General features: G+C 32.3%; 2 protein-coding genes across 2 annotated transcripts; both read left to right on the forward strand.

The window, feature by feature from the left end:
- Positions 1-2,884: 2,884 nt before the first annotated feature.
- On the forward strand, positions 2,885-8,707 carry LOC126699575 (prohibitin-1, mitochondrial). Its single transcript, XM_050397475.1, has 6 exons — positions 2,885-3,044; positions 4,053-4,239; positions 4,726-4,842; positions 6,169-6,339; positions 6,728-6,940; positions 8,196-8,707. Exons 2-6 carry the CDS (start codon positions 4,063-4,065, stop codon positions 8,388-8,390), a joined length of 873 nt encoding a protein of 290 aa, XP_050253432.1. The 5' UTR covers positions 2,885-3,044; positions 4,053-4,062; the 3' UTR covers positions 8,391-8,707.
- Positions 8,708-10,121: 1,414 nt separating this feature from the next.
- On the forward strand, positions 10,122-10,883 carry LOC126699867 (putative gamma-glutamylcyclotransferase At3g02910). The gene has a single exon (XM_050397837.1). The coding sequence runs from the start codon at positions 10,233-10,235 to the stop codon at positions 10,797-10,799; it is 567 nt and encodes a 188-aa protein (XP_050253794.1). The 5' UTR covers positions 10,122-10,232; the 3' UTR covers positions 10,800-10,883.

Raw genomic sequence — 10,883 nt, forward strand, 5'->3', positions numbered from 1 at the left:
GTTTTTTTTTGGTTAACAAGTGTCGTAAGTGCTCAAGATTCCCAAGTGCTCAATTATGAGCTTTAATGTTTTTTTTTTTTTTTTTAAATACACATTTTAATAATTTTTTTTATTATAAATTTGACTTTATTATTAAGGATCAAGTTAACAATGTTCTTGCTTCTCAAAACAAAAAAAAAAAAAAAAAAAAAAAAGTTAACAATGTTCTTCTTTCTCAAATAAATAAATTTAATCATGTTCTTATAACAATTGTTAATAAATAATTTTATAAAAATTTTGACGTTATTTTCATGGAAAATTAAAAAAAAATAATAAAAAAAATTAATTGTTTTTTCTTTTCTAATAAAACATTTACAAAAATATTTTCTAAATCAATGTCCTCAAGACATCTATTAACTATCTCTCTTTTTTTTTTTTTTTTTACTGAATATACCTATTATGTGGTTGATCAATAAAGCTATCCATTATAACTTATTTAAACTAGTTGGTAATAGACATTTATGATATTTGGGTTTGTATATGAAAATGTATATTCTATAATTAAAAGAAAATATAATTAGTTGAATGAATTTTCATTCAAACTTGTTTGGAAGTAAACTTTTTCTTTTTTTTTAGGCGGAGAAGATTTGGGAATTAGTTGTTTTACAACTTTCCAATTAATAATGACAAAACTAGATTAGTTACCTTTTTTTTTTCTCCCCCTCAAAAATATAAATTTATTTATTTATTTATATATGATAGGAGGATTTGAATTTATGAGATTTTAGGCATGATAATTGTTTCTTTTATATGTAAATAATATTCAATTTTAGATCCCTTACCTCTTGCCAAATTCAATTAATCGAAAGTTGGAACTCTCTAGATGTCTTTAAATTTGGGAACAAATCAAACAAACAAGGAGATAATAACAAAATACTAACAATTCTAAAGCTACCTCAAGAGTCAAGATCCTTTTCTTTGGATCAAAGGTCAAGATACTTTAATTGGCTAACATATTATTTTACATATATTCAAAAAAAATGTTATTTTACAGGTTTTATTAGTTTGATTTCGTGTTAATAATAAATTATACCGTCCAGCAAAAAATTAGAATAAATTATGAATTATGATGCCTGCATTGAATGTGATGTGTGAATCTATAAAAACACCATCATTTGAACATTTCAATCTAATAAATAATTCAAAAACAGGATAGAACAAAAGAAATTTGATATTGGAGTAACTTCCAATCAAATATTCAAGTTATATTTTTGGGTGCAGCATACCCACTCACCGATGCATAACCCATTGACAATTTGCTAATGTTGCTGAGTTGTTAACGTTGAACATAACATTTTTACAAATTTGATGATCTAAAGTTTTACCAGTTAGCTTAATTAATAAAGTCTCTTATAATTGAATAAAAGGTTTATTATTTTTAATTCTTGTGTTCACCAAAAACTTATTAGTATCTTAGTTTGATAATAATGAATACAATCATAAAAAACGAACGCTATAAGTTGAAACTCAAAAAAAAAAAAACAAAAAAAATTCATTTGATATAATACTTGGATAAAATTCTTGCCAAACAAAATTTAACACTTTATTAATCAATGAAAACTCAGTAATACATTTTCATAAACAAAAGTCTAAGACTCTAGAAGGGAAGTTGGGGACAAATGCACGTTAATAGTTGCCAAATAGTTCTCTTCTACTTCTACCTATTAAATTATCTTGTTGTTAGAGCCTTTTTATTGTAAGGCCCAAAACAACTCAAGCCCGCTTTTAAAAGAAGTAAAGCTCAACTATTTTGCGTCCATTATTTACTCTTTCTTTTATTTGATGTGGCCCAAGGCTGTACAAATTTAATTGAGATTTTAAAGGATTGTGATATAAAGGATAAAAATGGTCTATTTAAAGCTTACCCACGGGCTTAAGAGAATTTTGAAAAGTGGATTTGGAGCACTTGCAAAATCCGAAGGCCATATATAAGCATGCGCAAACCACAAACATTTTAAGCTTAACATCACTCCACAAGTATAATTATTTATAGAGTGTGGAGGGACAAGGACTAAGATTTAAGTTTTCAGAAGAAAATTTCACACACATATACACTTAGATTAGACTAGAGTAGAAATTCTATCTTGTATTAAAAAACAAAAAAAGCTTACCATTGGCTTAAGATGCGACTCTTTAACCCAATTATTGGATCTAGTTGATTGTCAATATATATATATATATATATATATGTATATATATATAAATATATTGGATCTAGTTAATGGGTCATTATGACATTTGTTATTAAACAATTTTAGGAAAAGTTTAATATTACTTTTATGTGAAATATAAAAAATTATCAAAAAATTAGCTGTTTTTTTTATAAAATATTTCTTAAATCAATGTCATTAAGTCTTAAAGTATTTGTTAACTTTTCACTTTTTAAAATAATCAAGTGACATATAAGTATTTTATTAGTGTCAAGAGCTTCTTTTTTTCTTTTTCTTTTTTTTTGTTTGAGAATACTAAGAAGAACCATGGCTCAATCTCCTTCCTCCACTTGTAACATTTTTATGAATATAAAAAGTATCATGTAAGCAATGATCAATTTCCGAAAGTTTTGAGCCGGTAAGGACAAGAATGGATTAGTGTTTAAATAAATAAGGACTAAAATGATGTCTTTTTTTTTTCTTTTTTTTTTGTTGGTTAAAGGAAAATGAAATACTTTGCTCCAGAACTAGGATATCCTAAAAGTTGACCAATACATTTCCATAAAAATCAAATATATATATATATATATATTAATAAAAAAAAGTTGACCAAAAATTCAAGTGGGCTGGATTGTTGTACAAGTAAAAAACAGCCTACAATATCTGAAACTAAAAGATTTTAACTTAAAAAATTTATTATAAAAAAAAAATTAAAAAAATAAAAAGTAATGGCACAGTCATGTGCGGGGTTTAAGAAAATATGAAGGCTTAGCAGTCACTTAGCTGAAGCATCTTAGCTTTAGGGTTTATATACTTTGACACCTACTCTGCGTGCAAGACGCTTCGCTCTTCAAGGTCTGTTGCCTCTGTTTCTTCTTTTCTTTTCTTTTTTGGGTTCTTCTATTTTTGCTTTGTTTTTTGTTTTTTTTTTTGGTTACTTTCCATTCTTCACTATAAGCATCAAAACCCAATGTCAAAAAAAAACCAACAAGGTTAATTTATTTACCTTTTTTTTTATAATGTCAAAAGGAAATGAAATTGAGAAATGTTTGTGGGTGTAGGTCATTTTACTACTATGTTAAGCTATGGCCTGCTGTTAATGTTAAACAACCCAGATGATAATTTAGACAAAAGATTTTTCTCAGAATTGGGTATTACTATTTGTGAGAATTTTCCCATTCTCTTAAATTAAGGGGCTTTGTTTGGTATCAGAGAGCTTATTGTTCTACATCATTGGTTCAATTTACTTTCCTTGAGTGCAATAGTTTGGTTTATGAATTATGATTTTTCTCCCATTTTCCTTCTTTCTGGTTTTCCCATCATCTTATTGTTGTATAGATTAAGATAATAAATGGGTTTCTTTAAATTAAGGGGCTTTCATCTCTCCCTGTTGTTTATTTTAGTTAGAAGTGTCCTGTAGCAGGAAGAGAATGTAGGAAATATATTTTGTGTTTTCTATGATACCCACTTAGGAAATATTTGGAATGCAATCCTGTTATGTGTCATGTGGATTCATTTGGAAGGAATGAAATTATTGGACATTCGAAGGCATTGAACAACCACTGATTGCTTCTCTAGTTTGTTAGATCTTCTTGATTGTTGTACTTTTCTTAAATTTTGATGGTTTACTCCTTCCTGGCAGTTCATCTTGCTGTGGAGAACTTGCCTCCCCTTTTCTTACTTACTTGGTTACATTCTGTTATTTCTGTATGTTTTGCTGCTGCACTCTGCTTCATGTAAACAATGGGTGGCATGATTGGATTTTTATTTAATTCCTAACCTGTGATACAAAAAAAAAAAAAATACAAATGTATATTCTCTGCATTTAGGAATCATTTTGACCTATACTCTCTACATTCTCAGCATTTAAGACATGAATTTCAACAACGTTAAAGTTCCCAAGGTGCCTGGCGGTGGTGCAGCTTCTGCTTTGCTTAAGGTTGGAATTATTGGTGCAATTGGTTTGTATGGCGCTTCCAACAGTCTTTACAATGTTGAGGGAGGGCACCGAGCCATTATGTTCAACCGCATAGTTGGCGTCAAAGAACAGGTTACTGTTTTGTCTCAAATTCTTGTAAATTTTTTAAAAGGTTATAGTTGATTATCTTCTTACCTTTGTCTCTTTCTTCTTATGTTATTATTACTAATTATTAAGCTGTAACAAAATCTGACCAGTTTTCTTATGAGTTTCGATAATTCGTTGGAAGTCATTTCTGACAAAAGAAAGAAGATTTTTATCATTGTAGTCATTGTAAGCTTTAGTTTTTTAAACATCAAAATAATTTAGGATTAGTTGAAGCTTAGGATTTGACTCTATGAACTTCTGACCCTTTTCATTTTTTGGGATGGGTTTGGTCCATACTACATTTGCAGGTAAAGAGAAAATGTATTATATTAATAGCCTGAAAATCCTAGATTAAAAAATATTGCTCCCTATCATCTGTACATTTGTATACACTTCATCATGTTATGTGCAACACTATGTTCTAATTTCCATGATTTGATATAGCAGTACATTAATGTGTTGAATGTGCAGGTCTATGCTGAAGGTACACACTTCATGATTCCATGGTTTGAGAGGCCAGTAATCTATGATGTCCGTGCAAAGCCCCATCTAGTGGAGAGTACTTCTGGGAGCCGTGACCTCCAAATGGTAAATCCCTTTCTCATTACCATTGCAGAAAGTTGATGTGATTATATATTTTTTAAAGTTGTGGTTCCATTAAAACTCTTGTCTGTTCTGTTTTATAGTTATCTTATTCCAATCTTCAAAAGAAACATCAGTGGGTGTGTATAGGCATCTGGGGTTAGCCCCTTAGGGGTGGTCCCATTGGCCCATATCTCTAGGGGTCCTCACCATCAAAAAAAGAACAAAAAACAAAAAAACCAAACATCAAGTGATATTTCTTACATTTTAACTTAAATTTATATTAATTAATTCTTTTGTATTTTGTTGGCTGCTCTCTATGTACTCATTTAGATTGCACATTTCTACTAGTCTTCTTTTCAGCTACTAATTTGTATGCACCTTACATCCCCCAACTATATTAAAAAAAAAAAAAAAAACCTTTCAAGCCATGCTATAAGGACTGTTTGGGAGTTTCTCTGAGTTTGTGCGTGTGTTAGATTTCCGGTTCCTTGTTCTATCATTCATTTTGTGTGGGCATGTGTACATTTTTTTATTATTACTTTGTTCTGTGGAAACTGAATTTCATCTAGAATATATGTTTTGTTAGCTTCATTATATTTAAGAGACTAGCCTCTTTAGTAAATGTAGGTATCAGAAGTGAAAAGGTGTGCCACAATATTTAGAAAGCACTTTATTTAGACATTTTTTTTTTTACAAGATAGAATTTCTACTATAACCTATTCTAAGTGTATATGTGTGTGAAGCTCCCTCCTGGAGACTTAAACCCCGGCCCTTACCCCCCACACTCCACAAACACTTATACTTGTAAAGTGACTATCGCACCAAGAGTGTGAGGTGGTATTTAGACATTTTTTTTTAATAAGGAAAAATTGGTTACAGGAAAGCACCTACGCATGTCAGTCTGGTGCGATGGTATTTAGAGATTTTTTTTGAATAAGGAAAAATTGGTTACAGGAAAGCACCTACGCATGTCAGTCATTAGGTGTTGGTTCCAATGCTGGATGGTTTGTAGCCACTTGAATAACAATCACTGAATCAATAATGAATCATCCTATTCATTTCTTACTGTGTTTCTCAAGGCAAACAATACTGTTGCAACATATCTTTATAAAACTTTGCCCATGCTTATTAGCTATACGGTGAAGTTTTTATAATAGCATACAAAAGCCATATAGAGCTAGTTAGTGTTTTGGCAGCTGTTATAATTTGATTGTAGAGTTGAATTTCCATGCTTCTAGTGGTTGATTTATTGTCAAATATTTGTTACTTAGAACAAGCCACCTCCTCCTGAGTTAATGTGTAATATAGATCTTTGATTTTGATGGACAGGTGAAAATTGGGCTTCGAGTTCTTACCCGTCCCGTGCCAGACCAGTTACCGACAGTTTATCGAACCCTTGGTGAGAATTTCAATGAAAGGGTCCTGCCTTCAATTATTCATGAAACTTTGAAAGCTGTTGTTGCTCAGTATAACGCCAGCCAGCTTATTACTCAGAGGGAGGTAAAACCCAAGGCTTATTCTTTTTGACAGTTTTAATAGCATGTTGATCTAATTATTTTGGTTAGGGTACAAATATTACTTTTGGTTCCATATCCATCTGTTATAGTCAAGCTAATTGAGTTAGCAGAACTGTTTCTCTGAAGGTCTTGCTGTGTAGATTTTCTTTCTCTCCCCATTGACTAAAATATTTTTTTTTTCCGTCATCCAGTCATATAAAGCAAATATATCATGTGATGAATCCTTGCCTTTTAATATTCTGTTTCTTTTCCCTCCTAGTACCTTGGTTTTTATACTTTGAATTTCTAGTATAGTTTCTGAAGGGTGGGTTCTAATGATGGAGGTACACTTTCAGGTTTCACTGAGTGTTTATTAACCTTATTATTTGTAGGCTGTTAGTAGGAACATACGAGAGATTTTGACTGAAAGGGCTGCCAATTTCAATATTGCACTGGATGATGTGTCAATCACAAGCTTAACTTTTGGGAGGGAGTTTACAGCTGCAATCGAAGCCAAACAGGTGGCTGCACAAGATGCTGAAAGGGCTAAATTTATTGTGGAAAAAGCCGAACAAGACAAGAGAAGTGCCATTATTAGAGCACAGGTTAGTGATCGATTAGATTGATCTTGTCTGCCTTAAATTTGGTTCAAGTTGCTGCAAATGTACTTATTTTCTCTAAGCTCTTAATCATCTGTTGTAGAGTGAATGTTGGTGAGTGATCTACTGGATCGATCTATTGCCTCCTGATGTTAAGCCAGTGAGAATTGGTTTAGAAATTCAGCTGTAGTAATTCATTGGAAAAAATAGAATCATGTTGCTTCATTTTTTCTTGATCATATACTAGTGTCCCCCTTAATGATTATTGGCTTCTTTTGTGGGTTTAGTGGTTAAATTTTGGTGATTACCTGGCCATTTTGGTCAAGAACATTCAGAAAGCTTTTTGTTCTCTTCATTTTTAATAGGAATTTCTGAGATCCCCCTAAGAGAATTCACACCAGAATAATGTTAAGACATCTTATTATTCACAGTGTATTGAACAACTATTGCATTGTTTTTTTTTTTTTAGTGGTAATTGTATTCATGAATCTGGGTTTTCTCTGTTCCTTGTAATTTGTTGAACTTCAACAGGTCTTGATACTATTTGAAATTCTCTCTTGTTTATTTTTCCCCACCGGTTACCACTTACCTGGGTGAGGCCAATAATGCGCAGCTGATTGGTCAAGCCATTGCCAACAACCCAGCATTTGTCAAAATGAAAAAAAGAAAAAGAAAAGGCAAAATATAATCACCTTAATAGAATCTAGCTAGTCTTTTTAATTGGATTAATTCAAGTAATCCTATTGGTTTACATTTTGAGGTAATATTTGATTCAAATACTAAACCAGTAATTTTAGACTCAACTCAGTGTGGAACTTTACAACCCAATCATTCATACTTAAGTTTATTAAAAAAATTTCCCCATTCTCCTAGATTATTTTAGCAAAACCCTATAGATGCCATGACCCTTTTTTATTTTATTTTAAAATTAACTATCACAACACCACAACAACAACAGTTATCACGTTTCCAATATTTGCTACATACTTCATATTGTTTTCCCCCTTTTACCCTTTTCTCTCTTTATTATCTTTTGCTGAGTGCTTTATATCGTTTTCATGTAAAATGTGTGTTGATGCAAATGTGTCCATGGAACCTTTGTTAAGTTACATTGTAGTAAGTGTTGGATGAGCCATGCATAGATGCTTTAATTTTAAGAAATATATATTAAATTGAACAAACAGTTCAATTTGTTGAATTTAAACAGTTCTTGATACCATTTGATATATTCTCTTGTTTATTTTTCCCCACTGGTTACTAGGGTGAGGCCACAAGTGCGCAGCTGATTGGTCAAGCTATTGCCAACAACCCAGCTTTCGTCACTCTCAGGAAGATTGAAGCTGCAAGAGAAATTGCACATACTGTCTCAGTTTCATCAAACAAAGTTTTCCTGAATGCAGATGATTTGTTGCTGAACCTTCAGGAGATGAATTTGGATCCTACTGGAAAGAAATAGGCATTACAGGTTAAATTACCATTTCTTTAATCCTGTTAATCAACTCTATTGTGGTGATATTCCTTGAACCTGAGCAGTGCACAAATTAAACTGACATTTGTCTTTTGATGTACTTTGTGAAACAAGAAAATTAAGGTTTTTATCAAATTACTGTTAGTGGAAATATCCCACTTCTATAATGGAACTTCCTGAAATTGTTTCGATCAGTTTAGTTTATTAACTGTTCACTTGTGATGATATTGTGTTACTGTCAATGGACAAATTGAACTGTGAATGTTACTTAATTTAATAAAAGTGTCATTTCATTCTACCTTTCACTTTTTTCTGGTCTTATTTTTTTTATGTTTACTTTGGATGTGTATGAATTATTAATTTGTTTGGACTTTGTGGGTCTGTTTCTTTCTTCTTAATTAGTTTGGACAGTCTGGGTCTGTTGACAAAATAATCTTATGATTAAGTCATTGGTGAAGTTATTTCTGGCTTTGTTGTCTGTTTGTAATGAAGAGAACCATCCAAGTTTTTATCTGCATACAAAATGTAAACATTTGAATTGAAAAAACCAATGAAGCACCGATCAATTCCATCCACATGAACAACATTTGACAGTGTAAGGACTAGCTTACATTGGTATCATAAATCTTTATTTAGCTATCTTCACCTTATTTCCCGTATATCTTTGCTTTGTCTGTCTATTCAACTTTTTTATTTTGGTATTCTGTAACATAGAAAATCAGGTGTTTGCTATAAATATGTTTTAAAAGAAAAACTCTTATCATATTTTTAATAGAAGTGATAAAATTTGAGATTCGAAAACTAGATCTCTTATTTTTATATAAAAAAAAAAAAAAGAAACTTGCAGGCTCATGAAAAATAATTTTTATTTTATTTGGCTAGTCTTACTTTTGAATTTACTAGTAAAAAAGTTCAATCAAAGCAAGTGTTGGCAATTGGCATTGATTTAAATGTGCTTACATCGATAATCTATGGCTCTGGTGTATTGGACGTGTCATAAAATTGTTCAAAGTGTCGATATTTATATTTTACATGCACTCTTAAACAAAAAAAATTAAAAATTGATTTAGCATCTTATTGATGTGATATCAAATACTTTTTGATAAAGAATCACATAAAATAAAATGAAAATCTTTTTAAGGTTGTCCACATGTTGGTTTTTGTTGATTTTAGGGTCAAATCAATAATCAATATGATCTTGAAGGGTCTGGAATCATGCAACTTGTTAATTTGCGGATTGAGATTTTGCACCTAATGCAATTGTTATGAATGGCTGAAATTTAAAGTTACAAAATAACTTTAAACTCAACCATTAAATGAACAAATGAAAAGAAGTAAAAAAAGCAAAAACAAAAAGTAAAAATAGTAAAAAGTTGTTGTGATAGGGAGGGGGATTAATTGCATATGGTATACGAGTGATAGACCATCACACTAATTCCTACCACTCGACCTTAGATCAGTGGACTTTCTTAACAAGGATACGGCATCGATAACCTTGTTGGTTTGATTGATCGAGTCAAAGTTAAAATCTTTATTAGTTAGACGAAACTATTGGGTTTGGATCACAGATATAACAAAATCATACGTTAATAGGTCTGAATGTCACATCATCTTCTCAGTTTCAATATCAATCAGCTACACGTAATACCACCTTATGCAAGCAAACAAACAAATGAAATCTCGTAAACATTAAGGAATGACATTTCCTCGTTCTATAGATATGTTCACTACTTTCATACGTAAACTCACGTTGTTAACCATTTTATATGAAACAAACTTTCTCCAATCTGTCTCTATAGTCTCTGTAAAATTAATAACCAAAACTCTAAGATGGTTGCGCAAGACAGAAAAGAGTGTACGAGTACTCCAACTCCAAGGCTGTTCATATTCACGTACGGGACGCTGAAACGAGGTTTCTCCAACCACACACTAATGCAGGACCTCATGCGAACCGGAGACGCCACCTTCGTCTCCACCTGTCGAACCGCAGAGAACTACCCGCTCGTTTGCGGGCCGTACCGGGTCCCGTTCCTGCTCAACATGGCCGGGTCGGGTCAGGCTGTGACGGGCGAGCTGTATGCCGTGTCGGTTTCGGGTTTGGCGAGGTTGGACGAGTTGGAGGGTATTTCCCGCGGTCACTATGAGAGGCTGTCTATAACGGTGGAGCTAGACAACGGTGACGGAGATGATGGATCGTACGGCGGCGAGGGGGTGACGTGCGCCGAGGCGTACTATGCGCACAGGAGCTACGCGGCGGAGATGTGGAAGAGAAATGGGATGAAGGGGTTGACTGTGTATTCCGAGAAAGAAGCGAAAGGGTATGTGAAGCGGAAAGATAGGCCTCACAACCTTACTTTCTTAGATCACATTCAACTCTTTCTTCATTCCCAAGATTGATATGATATCATGAATAAAAAAATTGAGAGATTTTTGTATGTTTGTTTTAGTTGTAGTTGGATTAAAGTCGAGAAAATTATGCTG

This window comes from Quercus robur, chromosome 9 (genome assembly GCF_932294415.1).
Source record: "Quercus robur chromosome 9, dhQueRobu3.1, whole genome shotgun sequence".
Taxonomy (NCBI): Eukaryota; Viridiplantae; Streptophyta; class Magnoliopsida; order Fagales; family Fagaceae; genus Quercus; species Quercus robur.

What these genes read in the sequence shown, in the direction of transcription:
- LOC126699575 (XM_050397475.1), top strand. Translation starts at nt 4,063, where the DNA reads ATGAATTTCAACAACGTTAAAGTTCCCAAGGTGCCTGGCGGTGGTGCA. An exon ending in AGCTTATTACTCAGAGGGAG is followed by an intron (nt 6,340 to 6,727) that starts GTAAAACCCAAG and finishes TATTATTTGTAG; the next exon opens with GCTGTTAGTAGGAACATACG. An exon ending in GTGCCATTATTAGAGCACAG is followed by an intron (nt 6,941 to 8,195) that starts GTTAGTGATCGA and finishes ACTGGTTACTAG; the next exon opens with GGTGAGGCCACAAGTGCGCA.
- LOC126699867 (XM_050397837.1), top strand. Translation starts at nt 10,233, where the DNA reads ATGGTTGCGCAAGACAGAAAAGAGTGTACGAGTACTCCAACTCCAAGG.